Raw genomic sequence first — 23,564 nt, 5'->3', positions numbered from 1 at the left:
ACGGAAAATGCGAAGAGCACGTCGCCGCTCACGTATTGCGTCACGGCATGCCTCGTTCCACCACGGAACTGGGGGGCGCCGGGGCAATTCGGAGGTGCGTGGTATTGAACGTTCCGCAGCTGTAAGGATAACGTCGGTAATGTGTGTGACCTCATCGTCGACGCTGGGAAAGCGACGGTCATCGAATGTCGCGAGAGACGAAAAAAGTGTCCAATCGGCTTGGGCAAACTTCCAGCGTCGCGGGCGCATATATGGCAGTTGAGGCTGCAGTCTGAGGACACATGGAAAGTGGTCACTCGAGTGTGTATCATCAAGGGCGAACCATTCGAAGCGCCGAGCTAGCGGAACAGTACCGACCGCAAGGTCCAAATGAGATAAGGTTGTCGTGGAGGCAGACAAAAATGTGGGGACCCCAGTGTTGAGGCAAACTAGATCCGCTTGGTGGAAGACGTCTAGCAATACGGAGCCACGTGGACAAGGGTGTGGAGATCCCCAAAGCGGGTGGTGGGCATTGAAGTCCCCAACCAGCAAATAGGGGGGTGGAAGCTGACCAAGAAGATGAAGGAGATCAGCTCGTGCCATTGGTGTGGACGATGGAATATATACAGTACAAAGAGAGAACGTGTATCCGGAAAGTGAAAGACGGACGGCGACAGCTTGGAAGGAAGTGTTTAAGGGGATTGGGTGATAATGGAGAGTATCACGGAGAAGAATCATGAGTCCTCCATGGGCTGGAGAGCCTTCAACAGAAGGGAGATCATATCGGACAGACTGAAAATGAGGGAGAACAAAGCGGTCATGGGGACGCAGCTTTGTTTCCTGAAGACAGAAGATGACCGGCGAGTAGGAGCGTAAGAGGACCGACAATTCATCCCGATTGGCTCGAATGCCGCGGATATTCCAGTGGATAATGGACATGGGGTGAAAAGAGAATGGAGGAATGTGACCAAAGTTGCTGTCAACTCAAAGACTGCTCGGAGCTAGCAACCGACAGCATGGAATGGCATTCAGCCGAAGGCAGAAGATCCTGATCCATAAGTTGGTCAGGAGCAGTCCCTGCCACCAGCGATCGGCCGGTTGACCGGCCACCAGCAGTGCGCCTCGGCGACACAGAAGATGGCCGAGGGCGATTTCCGCCAGGTGGTGCTGTAGAGGGGGCACGCCTTGGCGGAGAAGGAGAGGAACTGGGTTTCTTTGTAGCCTTCTTGGAAGAATGTTGTTTAGAGGAAGGAGGAACCGATGGTTGTGAAGCTGCGGTCCGTAAAAACTCTTCACGAGTATGCTCTTTTTTCGAAGACTTGGCGTCCGACTTTTGGGCTCGAGATGTAGCAGAACCCGACGAAGGGTGAGCCATAGAGCGGGCAGGCGAAAGTGGTGAGGTTGAACGAGCGATCTTTGCGCTGGCCGATCTGACGACCGTGGTACTAAAGGTGAGGTCGCAAGTCTGCGTGGCCGCCTCCTTTGTTGGCCGAGGAGAAGCAAGGACAGTGCTGTATTTTCCTGTCTGAGGCACGGTGGGCTTGCGACTGGCGAATAATTTTCGAGCAGCAAAGGTCGACACCTTTTCCTTCACCCTTATTTCCTGGATGAGCTTCTCATCCTTAAAAACGGGGCAATCTCGAGAGGAAGCAGCGTGGTCACCCATACAGTTGATGCAGCGAGGGGATGGAGGTGGACAAGCACCCTCATGGGCATCCGTGCCACACGTAACACATTTGGCTGGATTGGAACAGGACTGGCTGGTGTGATTGAACCGCTGACATCGATAGCAACGCGTAGGGTTTGGGACGTAAGGGCGAACGGAAATTATCTCATAGCCTGCTTTGATTTTCGATGGGAGTTGAACTGTGTCAAATGTCAAGAAGACAGTACGGGTTGGAATGATGTTCGTGTCAACCCGTTTCATTACTCTATGAACCGCCGTTACGCCCTGGTCAGACAGATAGTGCTGAATTTCTTCGTCAGACAATCCATCGAGGGAGCGTGTATAAACGACTCCACGCGAGGAATTCAAGGTACGGTGCGGTTCCACCCGGACAGGGAAGGTGTGGAGCAGAGAAGTACGCAGCAATTTTTGTGACTGGAGGGCACTGTGTGTTTCTAACAACAGGGTGCCATTCCGTAATCTGGAACAAGACTTTACAGGACCTGCTATTGCGTCGACTCCTTTCTGAATAATGAAAGGGTTGACCGTGGAAAAGTCGTGACCTTCATCAGACCGAGAAACAACAAGGAACTGTGGCAACGATGGAAGAATCGTCTGTGGCTGAGACTCAGTATGCTTACGTTTGTGACTAGACTTAGTGGAAGGTGAGGAAACCATTGCGGAAGAATCCCCCATGATTACCGGCGTCTCCGATGGCGCGCTCCTCCCTTGTGGGGGCCCTCTCTGAGGGCACTCCCGCCTTAGGTGATTGTTCACACCTCAGGTCACACCTCCCGACAAACGGACGGAGGGACCAATCGGCATTTTCGGAAGGTATCAGCTCGGGTAATCACCCCTCCCTGGGCCTGGCCGTTACCAGGGGGTACGTACGTGTCCTACCTGTCTACCCGGGGCGGGGAATTACGCGTTACCCCGTCACCGGCTACGCACGAAGGGCGTGGGTCGGCCTTCAGACACGCACAGGGAGGAAGAAAAAGAAAGGGAAGGGAAGGAAGAGAAGTCTCAAACGCCGCAGCGGAGAAAAGAGAAAGAAGAGGTAATGAAAAGAGAAGGACAAAGGAAGGAAAAAGACAGAGAAGGACAAAGGAAGGAAGAAGACATAAAAGCAAGGAAGGCAAGAAATGCAGTACATTTACGAGCGTCCGTCTCCGGACGTAGGCACAAACCATTCTCCCAGATGTGGAGAAAGAGAAGGAAAGAGCCAGAGGTGAGGGGAGGAGGGGCGAAGATAGGGATGGGGAAGGATGCGGAATGGGAAGGTATGCAGCCCGGAAAGGAAGGAAGGCCACATTAGCTCGGGGTCCCGTGCTCGCTACGCACGTATCCACAAAAGAGTTGTGGACCCCCTGGGGGGTGAACTAGCGTGTGTACGATAGTCGAAAATATGCTTGACTTTTCAACTAGATGTCTACGGATTAACGGTACGCACTCTTTTCGCTACACTATTAAAACATTTTAGACAACGCCATTGTTAACAGTAAATGGTCCCGAGAAACCCGTAGTCGCCTCTCAAGATCTCTTATTTCCTCGTGTACTTTTATACGATACACGTACGTATGTAAAGGAAGATTGTCTCCGAGCGTGTCAAAAATATTGGTCTCCTGTAACGTATCCGCCTGCATACAAATTTCTCTTTCAATTTTTCCGTAGTTATTGCAAACTAGGATCTACAAAAATTCACAGCTCCACAGAACAAGTGTACTGTCTATTTGTGCAGGCGGTGACACAGGTACACATATGCTGTCAGCAGTTTTACGTTTTAACTACTCAGTCAGTGAAACGAAAGAAACGAACCTAATAGAAAAGAGCCACGGTAGTTTCGTGTAGCACTGGTGTCATGAGAGCTAACCTACTAGAGGAACGTCGCAAACCTCATCCGTGTCAACCGTAAGTTTTGCTCTGTGTGTTATCGTATTACAACTATAGTAATTGTGCTTCGTATTTTCTGAGGAAGTGGTTTGGCACGAGCGCGGTATTTGCCTAAAAGAGATGGCATACCGCCTAAAATATTTATATCGATATTACGTGAGCCGCTTTGCTACTTGTTGGGAGGAGCGTCCTTACGGTACCACCACTATTTCCCCATGGGCTAGAATACGTATCTGCATATCTTGTGCTCATTCATAAGCGTGTGTTGGGCAAAAGCAGATTTTACTAGGTTACTGTACTTTTTGTGCTGCAGATGTTCCGTAAGGCGCTGGGAAACAGTTCCAACAGGGCTAAAGTGCGATACAATACGGCGTACAAACTCGCCTCAGGCCTGGGCCATTCCCCTGTCCCGTCGACCAGAACGCTGCGCGTTAAGCTATAGGAACAGAGCCGGGAGGAAACCTGCCTTAGGTCGCGAAAGTTAGGCCGAGGAGTGGCATTCCATTTTTTACCCAGCAAACGTAGCACTGACATTTTGCTGCAGTATCTTTAATGCTCAAACCTAGGCACGAAATAACCTGTCGAGTAGAAAATGAGACATCCGCTTAATAAATTAGTGGCAAAGCGGCGTTGCCAGAGAACCTTCGGCTTTAACCGGAGACACGTGTTACGTGTGCATTTAACGGAAGAGGACAAACTGATTACGCAACAAGGTCGGAAGCAGCGTCACGCATCTTCTACCACCGGGCAGTAACTGAACCTGTGTTTTTTACTCCAATCTCTGCATTGTCAACAACCATTATATGTTTTATCTGATTCTGATTTGACTTAAACAAGAAGTAGCGTGGTATACTGTCAAAGTTTTCTAATATTTTTATGATTCTGAGCTACAGTAATAGCATAGCGAAGCTAAGTATGCTGACAGATCGTGAAAGGTAGAGTCCTGAGCACCTAAAATGCACAAATTATTTCTGGGTGTACGTGGAGAACTGGCACAAAGTTTGATCACGACATTGGTGCTCATGTCAGGCAATGCAATGTTACCGTATGTGTCACGTCTGGGTGAAGGAATGTTGACGATCATTTCTCACAGGTATGATATTCTGACAATCTTCTGTACACCCGCAACCAATTTTACTCCATTGTTCTACAATCTTCCAGCACCGATGGTAGAGGTCTTTTCAAACAGAAATTCAGTCATAGCATGAACGCCGACGGTGATTATGCTATTTAGTAATCACGTGATTTTAACCTCATTAGGTGCAACAAGTATCATTGTTACGTGTACAGTTTTCAGTTATATGTACGTAATTCGCCTCCAGAAGTTCAAGGCTTAGGACATGAGTTATAGACGTGACATGCAAGACACCAGGATGAGGACGTTACAAGGGTCGTACTACTTGCGACCGGTAGGTGTATTGTACGCGTGTCGAGTAAGCCGGCACAAGGGCACACGTAGCCGGGGTAAGTCGCCGCTCCTCCCCCCATCTCCCCTCCAACTCTCAAGAAAGTGAAAAAGTCGTTTAGTCATGTGTTTTTATTTCAAGAAAATGCCATACGTCGATGTTACTCAGGTTTTTGGCAGAGTCGGAGCTGAAACTTTTATAGTTCCTTGGTAGTCGCTATTAGTCTTCTTAAACATTAAAAATACTCCATACCCCAGGTCTACACCTCGCTACAAATTATCGTATGGGCACCCTTGAGCCAGCAACTTTGCTCTGTATAGAAATAAACACACTTATGCATAAGTTATAAACTTAACTTTAATCTAGGACATTATCCCAGAATTACATCAAGAACAGTTGCCATTCCCAGGTTCTTTCTAAAGGCTTCCCCCTGTTGTAAGGCAAGCGCCAGATTTGAAAATTTCCTCCCAGTATTCCCCACTGAGATTCTTTCTGCCCACTTCAAGCTCTCCTGGTGTTTGAAAAGATGCCGACTCTACAATGGGCCAGAACTAACAATCCGCTCTATTTTTAGGGGTAGAGAATGAAAAGCGTATTTCAAAAAATTGTTCAGGTGCGAATAGGGTTCGCACGATGATTTTTGCCTGTTATCTAGATTGATATTGACAAGATTTCGGTTCCAGGGATGCCAAGACCTTCGAGAGTGTTTTAGTTTCAAGTATGATGTTTGATAAATGACAAAAGAAATTTTAATGTAAAATAATTACGGATTAACAATTTTCTGATTTTTGTTTTACTGGTACTGTGAAACCTTTGTTCTTGCCAAATTTCATGATCCTGTGTCTAGGCGGAAATATCCTATAGGTTATAATGATTAAGTCTGCTAGTATCTAAATGTGAGAAATGGCGGTGTCTTGATTGCATTGACTTCGAATTTACGGTTTCCTAAACTGCCAAGGGACCATATACCCTAGTATGTGACAAATTTCAACTTCATATATCTACCCATTCCTGAGAAAAAGTTTTGAACAGACAAAAAAAATGGCGCTATAAGGGTTCCGTTTTTTAACGACTGAGCTACGAAACCCTAAAAATAGTAACCAGTATGACAATGTCTGCTATTACAGATTATCGATGATCCTACAGGCAATAATTGTAAAGCTGGAATTTTTATGGTTCTATGAAATATAAACGAAAGATTTACAGTTTAATGTGGTAAGGAGTGTCCTCCCTCATTCTTCCTTAATTCAAAATATCACCTTTCCGTGACTTCCTCACCTACAATCCTAGTCTATGCAACACTATGTCCTATTTAACACGTACATAAAAAGACCGAGAAAAATAAACATCTCTGAAGGTGAAAACCTGAAGTCTCTTAGATGCAAGGTGCAAGGCCGGCTGGAGAAACTACTCCTAAATAGGTCTTATATTTGCCTAATCCACAAGCCACTGTTGTGAATGCAGCCACTCCTTGGGCTAGTCAACACGCAAATGGCGCAGGGGAAGGGAAAGGGAAAGATGACTCCTATTATATACTCATCTCTTCTTACATTCCCTACGCAAGGTATACGATAAAGGCTGTAGAACTGATGTGCAGGCTATCTGTAACACCAGTCCTCCATTCATTGAGCACAGTTTTACGAGAACGTCGCCTCAGAATGATTAGAATTTCTGTTTGCTGAGCATCTGTTATGCTTTCGAAGGAAGGATTGAAGACAAAGATTAGGATTTGGCGTCTCGCTGAAGACTTAGTTATTAGACGGTTTTATAATTTCGTATGGGCTACACTATTCTGTCCTAGGACTATTTCTGTCCTAGGAGGGCGCCTCTGATATTCTCTAATATGTCTGTCAGACTCACTCCAAAGGACACCAAAAGCTGGAGCTTCATGGTATTACTCTAAGGTATCTGACACATACCAGCAGCTTACCAGTATAATTTTTACTCTGATACTAGTGAAACGTCACTCCGTCTCGTTTTCGGAGCTTTCAAAGACTCACCCGTGGTCGTCTCGGGAATCTACACGCTATTGGCGCGGGGGACAAGTTACGATTAATGGACCCAGATAAATTCTCTGCAGTGCTGCACTTACAAAATAGTCTTCATAAGGATCGCCAATCACTGTTACATCCCTGAAACAAGTTTACGGTGGCGACAAATTGTTTAGAAAATCCAACAAGAATTTTTAAAAATTAAATGACTTTACTGTAATTCAAAATATTTCATTTTAACACAAATACACTTTTGGATCTTACCAAATCAATCCTTAAGCGATGATGCCGCTCTTCCTCAAGTACTTCAGAAACCAGGTGTTCATAATGTTCCACTGCTTCTTCTGATGGAAGTGATTAATTTAATTTTTGGAAACAAAAAGAAATCACAAGGTGTGTAATGGAGGATCCATGCATCCAGATACACTGTTTTGTCATATGCAGCGATGCGTTGACGTAATGTAAAATTATTTGTTTTCCTTTTGGGCGTTTTTGACAAAATTTCTGAAAAATTTGCATTAAACTAACATTGTGTACCAATCGGCAGTGTCTTCTAATGCTTGGTAGTTATATAGCTAGTTTTAGAAAAAAACTAGCAAACCATCATCTTATCAGAACTGCAAATTCGTCTGACTTTACTGGGTTTAGGTTCAGTTCGAAAGCCCCTTTGGGCCAGTTAACTTCTTTTCAGGATCATCAAAAAAATCCCCAAGATTCATTACTACTAACGAAATTCCAGCCCTTATTTGAAGTGCCATCTTCGAATTAGTCCAAATGTTCTCTGCACCACTCCGTGTGTTGTTTTTGAACAGGAGAGAGTATGTGGATTCCTTCGACAACGAAATTTCCTCATATCAAATCGCTGACTTAAAATGTTTTGGATTTGATCTTACCAATGGACAGTGTCACTCGAATACATTCATAAGATATCTGCTGATCTTCAAGCATTGTTTTAACAGTGGCAGTATATTCATCAGTAACGTCAGTATTTGGGCATCCTTCGCGAAATTAGTCACGGAGACGAAACCAATCTCTTTTTGAATTCCCTGCACAAATTATAAAGTGTTGCCTTAGATAGGACTACTTCGCCAAATGCATTTTAAAACCGATCTCATTGTTTAGGCGTTAATAAATATTCAAAACCGTAAAAAAATCACAGACCGAAAATGTTCTCTAGTGCAATTAATTTTTCGGTGCACACAAAATCTTTACTATTAGAGCAAACAAAACGGACTAAACAGCAATCAACTCTCAAAACAGCAGAAAACAGCTGTCAGAATTATACAAACAAATCATTTGTTTTTAGATCTACGGCTTTCTAAAATTTTTCAGTCTCTCTCGCAAACTCATCACTGCTCCAGAACCAATGATTAAAGCCCTGTAGCTATCTAAGGTTCCCAGGTCTGACCAATAGACTGGAAAACTTTCCATGCTAACAGGCAATACACCACGCCTCTGGCTGGTTCCTTACAAGTTCCGCTGTTACTACCCACAAAGACAGAACAAATGATTCAAATGGCTCTGAGCACTATCGGACTAAACTTCTGAAGTCAAAAGTCCCCTAGAACTTAGAACTACTTAAACCTAACTAACCTAAGGACATCACACACATCCATGCCCGAGGCAGGATTCAAACCTGCGACCGTAGCGGTCGTGCGGCCCCATACTGTAGTGCCTAGAACCGCTCGGCCACTCCGGCCGGCAAAAGACAGAACATGATATACATTAGCTCAAAAGCCTCGACACCACCACACTTCAACTGCTGCATCTACAGAAACAAACATAATTCACTGGCTGCAATTACACCTCGTTACGTACATCTCTCATTAACCACCACCTCCATATACCTTAAATCTTAAGACTCTTGCACGAAATCTCATCTGACCAATCACGTGCAGACGCACTACGCCTCAGTACTCGCCTATATGATCGGCAATAACTAATCGAAATTTCACATCGCATGGGAATTCCCTTGTTGACTGGTAGAGCGGCTTTGTCGATCACTAAGGATCACTCACTCCCAACTTTAATATGCGCAATACTGTTTAAACGTCGCCTCACACCCACATGGCCCACAACGTGTTTATTTCACTTAACAGGACTGTTGGCCGACTTCGCGATCTCCAAGCAGCTCCACGAAATTTTTGTAACATTCAGGGCTTCCAGCCAATCACTGTGCAGGAATATTGTGTGGCCATCTGCTCCCGCAGACGTCACTCCTCTGGAAAGTGCTGCCTTCTGCCAGGACTTTCAAGTATTTCCAAACACTTGCTGAAAGAATACCTGCCTTCATGGGGAAAAAAATCACTAATCCTTAACCCTACCAAGTAGGCCGGACCGAAAAACTTAGATTATGTTCTGCATGAGAATGCTTATGATATACGTTACTTGGTAATCACCAGCGTGTAGCGTATCTTCTTAACGGGGGCATGCGAAATTGCAATATACTTTGAAGAAAACCTTTTAAATTCTAAAGTTTTCAAAACAATGTAAATTTGACACAGTTTTTAAGAAATGTTATGTGCATACACGTAAGTTTCATATTTATTGGCGTCATACTGTTTTAATTATAAATAATTTTTTCAAAAAAGGTGAGTAAAAATGATCCTTTCTTGAAAAATGTGCCAGAACGAAATCAATGCCTTTTTGTACAAAATTTGTTAGACCATTATTACAGATACCTGTACAACAGAAGTTTGATACCTTAATTTGCTGGATTTTTACAGCTCTCCAGATATCTGAAAAATGCACCAAATTTTAGGGCTCTCTTACACAAATGCTTTAATATTGCATTAAATTAGAATTCCTTCCACAGACGGTTTTACTCTAGTAATAAGTAATTGTATGCCAAATTTAAGAATTCTAACGTCAAGGTACATAAAAATGCCATAATGTAAGTTGTGGATAACCTGAATCAAAGATTTGAAACTGATCTTTTCCTTATCTTGGCGAACGAGTGCACACTACATGCATACCCCCTTTATCATCAAGCAGTTTTTTTCCTTGACACCTTGGGTTAACCTGATTTTCAAACTGAGTAGAAATAATTGAGCTGCAGCAAATCTCTTCGTAGCAGTTGTTTTCTTGCTTGAAGAGACGTCTTCATTCACAATTACTGAGCTGGTTTTCAAGTTGTCCTTATGACATCGAGAAGGAAGACATTTGCTAACCTTTTTAAACACTATTGGAAAGAGGCATGCTGCAGATTGTAATAATAGATCCATACACAACTTTCGTAAGAATTGCTCCTTTGCAACCACTTATAAACAAACAGCAGAAACCAAAGAATACAACATCAGTGACAGGTATGTTATTCGAAATCGTTTTTTATCCAGCAAACAAATAGACAGCATTTTAGCTATCCCCGATATTATTCAGTCTGTAAATTGAGCAAGAAGCAAAGGACACAAAAATTTGTAGTAGTAATTAAGGTCCAGGGAGAAGAAACAAAAACTTTGGGTTTCCGATGACATTTTAATTCTGTCAGAGAGGGGAAAGGACTTGGAAGAGCAGTTGAACGGAATGGACAATATCCTGAAAGGAGGATATAAGATGAGCACCAACAAAAGCAAAACGAGGATAATGGAAAATAGTTTAATTAAATCACGCGAGGCTGGGGAATTATACTAGGAAGAAAGATACTTAACGTAGTAAATGAGTTTTGCTATTTGGGAGGAGTTCAAAGTAGGGAGGATAAGATGTAGCTGGCAATGGGAAGAAAAGCATTTCTGAAGAGAAATTTGTTAATATCGGGTGTAGATCTGTCAAGAAGTCCTTTCTGAAATTATTTGTATGAAGTGTAGCCATATAAGGAAGTGAAACGGACACTTAACCGTTTAGACAAGAGAATAGAAATTTTTTCAATGTTGTGCTATAGAAGAATGCTGAAGATCAGCTGGATAGATCGCGTAACTGATCAAGAGGTACTGAACAGAATTGGGGAGAAGAGAAATATGTGGTACAGCCTGACTAAAAGAAGGGATCGATTGGTAGGACACAGTCTGAGGCATCAAGAGATCACCTATTTAGTACTGGAGGGAAGCGTGGAGAGTAAAAATCGTAGAGGGAGACCAAAAGATTACTACAGTAAGCAGATTCATAGGAATGTAGGTTGCAGTAGTTACTTGGAGGTGAAGCGGCTTGTGCAGGATATAGTAACATGAAGAACGTCATCAAACCAGCCTTTGGAGTGAAGGTAACAACAACAATTATCCGCATTTTGATTCCATAAGATTGTAAGAAAACGCTGCAGGAACACGTAATATGAAGAAATGCAGAACAAGAAAGGGGCGTGGCTCCTTGAAGCTTTTGCAATTATTTTTATCGCACTTCGGAATGTGAATTGGGACGTAATATTCAGGACTGAAATTTCAATACAATGTAGTAAACGAAGAGTCAATAAAAATTTTTCGCAATTTTTGTCACTTTCACATAGATCCCCCGTTAAGCAACTTCCTGTGCTTGATGGTGCCGTGTGGCAGCTGTTAAGTCGACAAAGGCAATGAGTTCTATCAATCGATGATTGTATGTTCGCCGTCGGTCGACAGTATAGTTTTATCGATGCTTTCAAAGACGTCAAAAGGGGGAGACAAATTAATCAATAGTTAAAGTTCACTAGTTTGTTGTGAATATTTTCGTGACTACAGGAAAATAACGCTACCCAAGAACTTCGAAGATTTTACAATTTAACAGATAATACTTTAAAACTTTTCGCGTTAGTGTCTCTTGACAAAATGTGGCGTTTCTGATAGTATGGCATCTGTTGTGTTGAGCTTGGACGGGAATTCCAAACGTTTATGGAAGGATGATATTTACGCTTCTTTTAGTGTAGGGTCGTTCCTGTGTGTAAACTTGGCGCTCGTATTACCGGAACATTTAGAGTCTTGGTGCGCAAAGTCCGGTGCTTACTTAATACGAGTTTAAACCCTAATCATAACCGGGAGTGCACGTGAGACACGAGCGCTGCAGTATGGACTTAAGCGCGCCTTATGATGCAAGTGCTAAAAGCTAACATATTCACACCGGGGGTGTCCCCGCCATGAGAACGAAGCGATATATTGGCATATACCTCAACACAGAGTACGCCCCGTCTAATTTGTGTTTGTTACAAATGCTACGTCATTGCCGAAATCAATAATGATCGTAAAATGCCTAGGAGTAATCGCTGGAAGCAACCTAAGGCTACTGTCCACATAGAGTTAATTATAAGAAAACATGCCATGCTAACGTTTATTCGAAGAATATTAAGGAAATGTTATTCATCCACGAAAGAAATGGGTTACAAAACATTTGCCAGACAGATTCCTGCGTATAGGTTCGTCAACCTGGGAGCCATACGAGACTGGGTAGGTTACGTTAGACTGAACTCCAATAGGAGACTCTTAGTGTATCGAAAGATTTACTGTTGAAATTTCTAAAACTTACACACCAAGAAGAGTCGAGCAACAGGACACATGCCTTACTTTAAAGAAAGGTGTAACAGATGTAGCAAAGGAAGCAAGTTGCCTTATATCCCTTAATAAACAAAGGTCATTTCTAATGAAATCTTCCAGGTTGATAATACAACCAGTAATGTGACACCTGCCCCATGTGGGGTCTACGTATATAAAAAAAACTTCAGGGTGTCCAAAATAATACATTGCGAATAATATTAAATGCTCCATGGTTTAATAGAAACTCGACAATCCACAATGACTCAAAAATTAAAACTTTCAGAAGCGATTCGCTCCATATTTGAAGGCATTCACACCAAACTTCCTTACTCAGTTAACACACTAATTTTACAATTATGCACGAATGAACAGACGTCCAAAGTTGGTACTGTTACTTTGTCAGCAACACAAACTAAAGCTAACGCACAACACCGTTAACATTGCACTCATTCGTGTATGTCAGATCAGAAATTGTAGTAACTAACGTTTCGTAATGTAATAACTAAACTGTGTTTTACGTAAAATGTGTGTAACGTTTTGTGTTTTGTACAATAATTAAGCATTTTGTTCAATACTTACATATAAGTACTCTTGTAAACCTGCCATTATTTACAATTTAATTATGATCTATATAGTCATTTTAACAAAAACTTGAACCCATGTTTATATATTCATCTCAGTCTTGTCATGTTGGGGGGAGGGACTATTACCCTCATGGTAAATGTTCTATCCCATAACTGTAATGTTATGTTAGTTATACAAAATTTGTGTGTGGTTGGCTGTAAGGGCCCTCGGGCAAAATCTCTACAATGTGAGAAGTTCAGCAACACATTACACCCTACCAGTTAAGTCTCGCGGAAAGACCATGATGGGGAAACCAGGGGTATCGGGAGGTTTACTCACAATTATTCTTCCTACGCAAGATTCTCGAATGCAACAGAAAAGAGGGATGCCAGAAGTACGCTCCGCCACACAACGCAAGTGCCTTGTGAGTATACTAATCAATGTAGATGGTTGGCAGAAATCAGACTACTTTGTTCGATACCTGTTTGGTCCTTAGTTTAAAACTGTGTGCAAAAAGTACCCAAACGTCCTGTGGTACTGTCTTCACGCTAACTCTAGTAACCTTTATTAACTCGCCAGATGGGAGACAAATGCGTATAATTTACAATTGAACCGTAGCTACGGTAACATTTGTAAATCCAACCAATATTTGCCTACACGAGAAAGATGCCCGGAACGGGAAGGACAAAAGCAGGTATTGTTTATAGCCTTCTGGGTTATGCCGGAAGCAGCACGCTAGCACATATAATCATGCTGTAAAACTAACGGATGAGTCGTAAAATTATTTTCTGTATGTGTAACACTGGGCTCCACCGTTTCACCGCAGGTCGTCCCTATTCTAATTTCAAACTAAGTCGCACACACTGGCACTGTGCAATTTCATTGTTTCTCTCGTTGTGTGCAGTCGTACAATTGATTTGATGTAGCCCGCCGCGGTCGATCCTGCATCTACAGGATGTTTTTTTCCATCGTGTACAAATTCAAGGGATTGTTCGATGAAAGGATCCGGAACAAAAAAAAAAGGTCTAACTTAAGGATTGGATTGTTTGGGGGAAGAGACCAAACAGCGAGGTCATCGGTTTCATCAAATTAGGGAAGGAAGTCGGCCGTACCCTTTCAAAGGAACCATCCCGGCATTTGCCAGGAGCGATTTAGGGCAATCACGGAAAACCTAAATCAGAATGGCCGGACGCGGAATTGAACCGTCTTCCTCCCGAATGAGAGTCCAGTGTGCTACCCACTGCGCCTCTCTAACTTATGTTCGGAAATACGTGGTTTTCACGATACAGGTCATTTATTCAGTCGTACATTGTTACAGAGGTCGCGGTCTAATACGCGATGTATCATGCAGCGACATTTACAGTATGCGCTGAAAATGGTTTCCTTGTGCCTCAGCACATGCGTGTACGCGCCGTAGCATGTTCTGTATTACACGTTCACATCTGCCACACTGCATCCGAACAGTGCCAAAGGCAGCATGAATACGCCGTTCCAGTGTGTTCACATCTGGAATGGCTCTGCATAGAAGACTATACTTGTGAGATGGTCCCATAACCAGAAATCGCACGGGTTGAGATCGGGTCAACGAGCATGCCATGCAACGGGCCCCTCTCATCCCATCCAGGGAAGACACGGTGGAGATGCGCCCGGACGTTAACGGCGAAGTGGTCTGGAACAAGATTGTAGCAGCCACATAACCCTTCGAATCGTCAGTGGCACTTCTTCCAGCAGGGGAGGCAAAGTCACCCGCAAGAAACGCAGATAGTTCCGTCCTGTTAGGCGACGTGAAGGAGACTGGTTCCAAAATACGATCGCCACTTATTCCGGGCTACACATTCCAGCAGCACCGATGCTGATGATTCGCTGTCACCGTACAATGGCAGCTCTGCATACTATCCTAACGGATGACTTATGAAAGTTGAAGATACCACTCCGCGTAAAGCTGATCTTACCTGTGACTAGGTTGAATGACAAATCCCAGAACCGTGGTTGCCTGGTAAAAAAGTGACAAAACTGCTCCCAATGTGAAAAGTCGGTATGTCGCTAGTAAGCCCTGCACAAGCTGCAAGTGATAAGGGAAGTGACAATTGTCACGGAGAATGTTCCTCACGGACGTCTGGCTTACACCGCACTGGCAGGACAATTTCCTGGTATTGACACGGCGGTCGCCTTCCACAGTGTATCACTTTTCCCTCCAAGGGAGGTGTTCTAACATTTCATTATTTCCTGTTTCCTGAAACGACCCTGTTTCAGACAAACGGCGAAACACTGTTGAACGTTGAATGCTGTTGTGGTTGTCACCGTGGATAGGCCCGCCAATTGTCTTTCCGTAAGTAAAGACCGTGTCGGCAAGCTCTCGATTCGAATACAACGTGTACAACGCTGTTTCACGTTAACTACAAGGTGATTCAGCAAGAGAAGTGAATATGACAACATTATCAATTACTATGGCAGGAGAGGCGGCTAGAGCATGACGTATGAGGAACAGAACCACCCTCTAGGAGGAAACCATATATACTGTAACTGGCTGCATGGCACATCGCGTATCAGACCGCAGTCTTTCTAACAAAGTATGACTGAATAAATAGTCTAGCATGGAAACCATGCTTTCACAGACACGAGTTAATTAGACGGTGGTTGTTCCATGTCCTCTCATCGATCATCCCCAGAGTTTGTACACGGTGGAAAACATCGCCCTGTATATTCATACTCAGCAAACTATTGTTAATTGCAATGCATCACATATCAGGGCTCATTCCCGCTTTATTCGCGTGTAGATCGAGGAAAGAATGACTGCTTAAATGCCTGTCTCCGAGGTCCGGGTTGGGTTCTTTGGGGAAGGAGACCAGACAGCGAGGTCATCGGTCTCATAGGATTAGGGAAGGATGGGGAAGGAAATCGGCCGTGCCCTTTCAAAGGAACCATCCCGGCATTTGCCTGGAGCGATTTAGGGAAATCACGGAAAACCTAAATCAGGATGGCCGGACGCGGGATTGGACCTCCGTCTTCCGCGATCCCTGCGGGTACGATGCATAAGGGGTTGCAGTATCTTCTTAGACTCGTCATTAAATACCGTTCCTTGAATATTTATAACTATGATTTCGCGAAATAGTTGACATCCATCTTCAAACAAGTGTCAATTCACGTTTTTTCTGCTCTACCGTGGATCAAACAAACCCGTCACCATTGTGCTGTCCGTTGTATATGTCCAGTATCCTCAGTTGCTACTGATTATTGTCAGTCATCTTAGCAAGCTACATCTACTGAACTACGACTTCATTTTCCACTGTGAAACAACATTTCAAGGCTGAATTCCACTTTCCAGATACTATTTTGCTCATTGCGCTGGCATTCTCACCCATAATTGTGTGAACACAAATTTTTGTTCCACTGACGGTCTTAATAAATGAGACATTTCTTGGGATTCGTCCCCTGATAAAATTTTATAGCAGTAGTTATTCAAGGCTTCGTGCATTGCCATTTGCGCAGACTAGAGCGTTCAATCAGTATCTGCCTTTCCGTGATTTTTTTGTCTACTCTGCAATAGGCGCTTTTCCTTCAGAAGCTCCCTGAAATTGTATGCCATCTGTAATTGTTTTTCTGCTAGAAACTGGTTTTCTGGAGCTCTGTCGGCTATTCGTTCAAATTCTTGCCACACTTCCTCTGTGTTCACTGCCTGAAATAAAAGTTTGTAGCTTAATCCTAGATTACTAAACCTACAAAACAAGGCATTTTGTACCTAATTTAGTATGTAACATACCAATGGAAATCTATTAATTTTAATTAATCAATGCATACTTACAAATAAAACGTCCATCGAACAAAATGTGAAGTAGTAAACTTTACGATGGTTTAGTAGCAATGTAACATTAATTCCCACTCTCCTCCATCCCAGCACCCCCTCCCCCCCGACTTAGTGTTTTATGTTAAGTCAGAAACGTGAGTCTTACTGAACATTTATACTTCTGTTTACTCTTCCAGCAAGGTAATTCTTCATCTTGGTGCTAATTATCAATGCAAATGGACCTGTCATTACTGATCCCATTCTCTGTCCTCCAAGTGGTCAGATCTGTTTGTAGCTAAGTCTAGTGTATTTCCATTATGGGCACCATTGCGAAACTATCTAGTCAAAGCAGCTTTTAGAGAAAGCGTTTACACCTGTTTCGCAGGAAGTTCTGTCTCGTCTGCCATTTATAAAGTAGTTATTTTCCCAAACAACTGAGGTATGATTAAATCTGCAAGCATGGCCTGGAAACATATGGAGCAGGGACCAGATTTTCTCTGAAGTCATCAGTGAGTTCTATATGCTATAGTTTAGGGGCCAATAGGAAGATCTAACTACAACTTTCAACCCATTCTTGATGGTGATTAATGTCCATACAATTTCGCAAGAGACTTCATTTTTACCTCAGCTGGTATAAAATTATTCTTTATTTCTAGAAATACAACACGTGTTGTTCCAAGGGACCTTTTAATATTTATACTTGCTCTGAAGATCCCGTGACTTAATTTCTTGCTTTAGCCAGCTCCCAGTGTTTGGTTTTATGCGACTCCATAGATTTTCAATAATGCTCAGAATCCAGACATTTTTGCGAATTCTCATCTATTTGGTACAAGTATTCTTTGAGTCCTCTGAAGAAATATTTATCCTGGGCGACATTACTGGCGTATTGCTAAGCGATATTGTTTCATTTTATGAAACTATTTGGTGGTTACTTTTACTGAGAGTACTGGACACGTGTCCTTGGGAAGAAAGTTTTGCGTTTTTCACCCTGGGAAGACGCACTCCCGGTGTGGTCTCAGGGTCTTGTCGGCAGAACGCAGTCAGTGAATCATTACGAGAGGCGAACATTCCCAGGGAGACGGACAGGTTTTCACGTAGGAGAGGCTGCGGCCTGCTTTGGGTTTTGGTGAGCAGAGCTGACACCCCACCTGGCTGGGGTCAGTGGGCACCGTGCCGCTACCACAGTCTCCAGAGAATAACCGAGTTCGATGCTTTTGCCTTTTCTGCACGAACATCATGCTGCCCAGCCAGCGTGACAAAAACCGTGGGGTTCATTCCGAAATTCTGTTTATCCGATTTAATTGCCTCCGTGCTTGGTGCAATGAAGCGAAGTGAAAAGAAGCCGACCAGTCGCTTCAACGACCTCGTAACAACCCCATGTTTGTTAATCTGAGTTTTGTACACCAAGAGTGGGAAGTTTTTGTTGCGTTCCTTTTTTTTAATGAAATAAGCGATATTCTCGTGTGTCAATATCAATAGCAATGGGTCGTCGCTCGATATAGTATTTTTCGGAAAGTTTGCCAGTTTAGGGCCGCGAACTAAGGTTCTGGGCTATTCTGCTCGAGTCCACCGTACTGGGTATTTCCTCTGTGGGCTGCCGTCTGGTGCTCAACAACACACACACACACACACACACACACACACACTAACTATTGAGGGGGAAAAGTGTCGCAACTGCAGTAGTGCGAAACACTTTCTGAACAACTCGTCACTTTGTTACGTTGGCCCTCAACTTGTGCTGCTTAATTTGTGGATTCTTGTTGTATAATTAACTGATTTCGCGAGATGCCCAGATGAACAGATCTTGTTGCGCTTTCCCCGTACAGCCTTCCACACTTTTTGGTACCTTCTCAGTGTTAGCGTAATTTTCTAATTTGATTCGAGTTTCAGAGAACCTTTTTCTCCGGTAGTTTTACAGTGATTTATGTCAGTCATTAGAGTAAATAGCAATCTCTTGCGACGCACTAATAATAAATAAAATCCAGTGCACATCTAAGCTTGTTCTCATTGTGACGGCGTTATCGTTGTGCAGTGGCCAAATTGAAACATCAATCATCATTCAGTGAGGCTAATGAGCATTGCACTTACTCGTCTCGTTTGATTATAAATCTGTTTATTAGCTAGGGAGAGCTGTGTCGATGTCGCCTAGGATTCTAAGTTTTCTGTGTGTTGTTTCACGAGTAGTTGACTACCAACCTTGCAGTATTCAGACATAAGCAGCAACATTCATACCGTAGATCATTACGAACGTTTCGCCTGGTTGGACGGAGCGCCATCTACTGTTTAGAAACCTATGCATTCTGAAGTCAGCTATGCCGGTAGCTGCCTCTTGAGTAATTCACTCCTGGCTCCTTGAGGGAGACTAGCTGTCAACTGTGTGTATTGTCTCGTGGCCCGAGTACTCAAACAGAACAGCTTTTTATAGTATGCCTCATGAGCTATTTTATAATTCAAGTGCAATTTGCAAATTCACATTGCTGAAAAAAATACGAAATATAACAGAAATCGAAAGAGGTTCTCTATTGAGTGTTAACGCTTTGCAAGTCACTAGCTGAAGGGGGCGTTATAGGTGTTAACGTAAAAAAAAGAATATTTTCATTTTTATTGCATAAACCAAAATATTTGTCAGGAAAAAAGTTCTTCGAAGTAAATACCTTTTGCTGTTTGAGTTATTACGTACTGAATTTTGACTATCACCTCAAAATATTCGACATTTTCATTTAATATCCTGAATATTAATATGCTAGATGAAAATTCTACTGTCGGTGATTAAGTTTGTGTGGCTCAATTTAACTCTGGAGGGAATGAGAGTGGAGGTGGGGTTCTGATGAATTGAAACTCTACAAAAACTGCATTTTACGTAATTAAAATTGCGTTAATAAATGTATGTAAGTAGTCAGAAGTAAAGAGACTTAAAAAAATACGGAGGGGAGAAGGGTTTCAAGAAAAATAATCTACAGCGAAACATCATGGATATGTTTTAGAAGCGAATGACGTGAATTTTGTATATTTTCCTGGAATTATTTTCTCTGCCGCCACATTTTTGTTTATGTTACTTTCTGCTCAAAACCTGCTCATGACTGAATGAAAACTTGAAATTAGGTTCTTTTTGCAACCAGCAGTCATCCAACGCACTAGTTATGTAATAGTTTACGCTAGTAAAGAGAAATTTGAAGTAGAAACTTTAAAAATAGTTTCTAAAAATACTTTTGTTTCCTTAGATCGTGTTCTCCAAGTATTTTTATGACTAAATCGTTTCACCATTCTCTTTTCATACTCTTTCAGAGAATGTATGTACAGTAAATCAACGATATCAGATTAACTGGTATCACTCAGTAGCTATAAAGCTATTATGTTGGTCACCCTGCATTTTTTTTGACTGAATTATTGTTAACGGTATTCTTATTGTTTTTTTTTTTTTGAGCTAAAGCTAGAGTAAATGGTAAGGTGGTTTACGGAAAATCGTATTTTAAATGCTCTGAAATAATTACGTTCAAACCTAACGTTGACGCAGCCCTGATATCGCCCTTTAAGCTTGTGCGCTCGGTAGCATGACATTGTACAGCAAAACTGCTGTCATCTTGGCACTTTGCGTCGCACGTACTTCGAGTGTTTACTTGAATTATATGAAAGAAACCCTCACTACAAACTTCAGGTAATTCGTTACCTGTAATGCAAAAAGTGCCCGTTAGCCCGAAAGAATCTGAAGTTCTAAAAATGTCCAAACGACGTTTCATGGAAATATTCATCTTTTACTGATAATCTTTTCAAACTTTCCGTTTGCAGACTAAGTAGCGATCCTTTGCCGTTTTAGAATCTTCAGGTAATCATCCTCCGACTTTTTTTTTTGCAATATTTAATAAAATGAAGCTGATTATTTCTCTAAAACCATCAGGCGATATGTTTACAATTATTATCCTCATTAACATTAGAACAATAAACAGCATAATTTAATAAAAGGTGAATCTTCGTTAAATCACTACATAAGCAAATTCTTTCATAAGTATCAGTGGATCGCAACAAAACGTTATAGACAGGCTCTCTTAACAGCAATATTACAGAGAAGACGCGGCAGAACGCCGGAGCGTTCCATACAGGCATAGACAGGCCGTGAATGCACACAGCATAGCACGTATGTAACGTACTTGTCTCAAATATCATCCCCCGGCACGATATTTCCGTCAGGTGGGCAAACTTTCAAATGGTCATCCTCCGCTGATAAATTCACACACACACACACACACACACACACACACACACACACAAAACGCGCAGGTCGCCAAACCGCGTCGCAAGGCATAACAATCGTAGCGCACTAATGGTTGTGTCAATATCGGGCAGACAGCTGCCGTTGCAATAAGTGTTAGAAGTACAAAGAACGCTTCAGTAATCTGAAGCACGAGGTGCTTAGTTGAGGACTTTGGGTGTTAATGAATCACTATTTCGAATTTCATTAATCAAGTTGAGTCATCCTGGCAACAATGCTCTGCGGCTGCTTATCCGCGCATGCGCCAGACAACCCTTGTTATTCTGGCTAGAAGTACACGTCTTCTGAATGGGTTTTAAACAATGTAAGCGTGGTGACAATTGTTAAAGTGATGTACCGAATCGCCGCAACACTGATTTATGGTGGCGAGAAAATGAATCACACGTTTCATAGATGAGTGCAGATGTTCAGTTTTTGACGGAGGCAATTTTCTCAACTCTGTAGATTACTTCTCGCCACAAATTTTCCTCTATATGTCCAATCATTCGTTGAGCTGAATGATGATTCCACGAAATGAAGTTAATGGCACTGTCAATACAATATATACTGGCAGGTAAAAGAAGCATCATTATTACACTCCTGACCTAACTACGCGAACTGATAAGATTTTTTTTTTCCACCAGCAGAAGCAGAAATAATTGCCGACACACTGTTGCAAATGTAAGAGTAATTTCTCAGTACTGATGGACGTACCACACACCAAGAAAAAATCCAAAAAGTGCTTCACTTTTACTCACCCTGGTATTAGGCAGGGTTGGGATTCGGCAAGTAGAGCGCCCCTCTCGCGGGCAGCCAAATCGACAAACATGTTGACGGTTCTACCGCTCCTGTCATGTAGAACGCTATGAATGCACTAGGCACCTGCGTACGGTGTCACTTGCTGATACCCACTTGACTCGAGCGCCACACAGTAGCGCAGAGCGCATGCGTGAACAGACAGCGCTGCTGTCGAGCGTTTCTAGCAACAGAGGCTGCAGCTCGTGGAGGGGGATTTATTTCATTAGTGAATGAAACGTTGTTGTGGGAAATGAGTGGTTGGTGGAAAGCCCAGTTGCGTTCCATAATTCTTGTACCAGAGTATTTTCCGTGTACAAAGTTGTTAATCATTTCTATTGATAAGCTTTCTCAGTTAGCGCTCCCGAATTATCATCGTAATTTCATACGTCCTAGATAACATAATGAATGTATATAGACATTCGCTATCGGCACTTGGGCGACAGCTCGTTTCACTTTCCCTACATCATTTCTCAAACACTTTGACTGGAGTGAAATGTAGCGTGTTGACGACTGTAAATCAGAAGAGACAAAACTGGAAACGAGATTCTGTGTCTGAGATTGTGTAGATAGGAAAGGAGTTGTGTAATTAAGAACGTATTGATTTCATTTTCTATTAAAACTAAACGAATTAAACCGTAGAAACTCATGATCATAGAAAATACGGGTTCGGTACTTGTTTACTTAGCTGTGTCAACACTTCATTAGTGTAGAGGAGGAATGCTTTTCTGAAGCTTTTTTAGTAATAAAATGTTAATAAAATCATTCAAAACTGGACCAAAAACGGAAACTTATGCTGGGATGCTGGACCAAAAACGAAAAACAAAACAAACTTGTGCTGGGATGAATAAAATATATTGTTGGTAGTTGTATCCACAATTTTACATTGGAAATCATCCTGCGTGTATATGTACAAAACGTTGCTAATGTTATTTTATTTTTAAAAAAAAAACCTGTTAACTCCTCCTTGCCCTACAGATAACTTTATTGATGCTCTGTTAAATCCATGCGTTATGGATTGATCCTTTTCAATACCAATGTCTTTTGTTGCTTGTAGAATAGAGTAGGTTTATTCAGGTTAGAACGTATTTATATGTAGTTAGTGCTTCATGTGAAAAGTGCTACCAAGTACAAAAACTTCAAACTGTGATTTAAGCTGAGTACATTCCAACCGAATTTTACGCAGAATGAAACTGCATGATCTTTGTCTTGAGTAATTATCCATCCATTGTTGAAAGGAAGATCTCTTACACATTCTTCCACTCCATTCAGTTCTGTGCTTCTTTTGTGCACAGATCATCTCCAATTAACCATTTTAGTGCTGCTTTTGCTGGAGTCTTGTCTCATTGTGTGGCCAGACCATTTTAATTGCAACCTGGTAACACACTCAAGGATATTAGTTGCCCATATTCTTCTTTGGATATCTTCATTCTTGTTGCTGAGATTGATGCCCAGTGTCCCTCTCTCCATTGCTGTCTGTGTTTACTAAATTACTGTTTGTCATTACAAAACAGAGAATACTTGGATTAGATTCTTCATTCAGTAACACTAGCAGCAAACTATCTAATTATGAAATGACAACATGTCCATCACATCTGCTATAACCATTAGGCACAAATGTAATTTCTTACATGCGGTGTGATTGTGATACCAACCCAGATAGCCAATCAGTCATTTTCATGTTCATGCATCATAGTTCTGGTCTGTTCCTATGCAGCTATGGTGTGAAAAGTCTGTTAGTTTACAATTACACAAAAGAATGATTTTGTACACTCTACTGGAGTCTGTGCTGATTTGAAACTTCCTGGCAG

At 42.4% G+C, this 23,564-nt stretch overlaps 1 protein-coding gene across 1 annotated transcript in view; it reads right to left on the bottom strand.

Moving 5' to 3' along the window:
* Positions 1-21,850, bottom strand: part of LOC126175881 (protein FAM166B-like) — a 328,760-nt gene extending 306,910 nt beyond the window's left edge. Inside the window, exon 1 of the mRNA XM_049922921.1 lies at positions 21,717-21,850. Within this exon, the coding sequence (XP_049778878.1) occupies positions 21,717-21,787 (71 nt within the window). The 5' untranslated portion in view covers positions 21,788-21,850. The remainder of the gene's footprint in view (positions 1-21,716) is intronic.
* Positions 21,851-23,564: the final 1,714 nt, after the last annotated feature.

This window comes from Schistocerca cancellata, chromosome 3, assembly GCF_023864275.1.
Source record: "Schistocerca cancellata isolate TAMUIC-IGC-003103 chromosome 3, iqSchCanc2.1, whole genome shotgun sequence".
Lineage (NCBI taxonomy): Eukaryota > Metazoa > Arthropoda > Insecta > Orthoptera > Acrididae > Schistocerca > Schistocerca cancellata.
The sequence above is the reverse complement of the archived record's forward strand: the minus strand, read 5'-3'. Positions and strand labels throughout refer to the sequence as shown.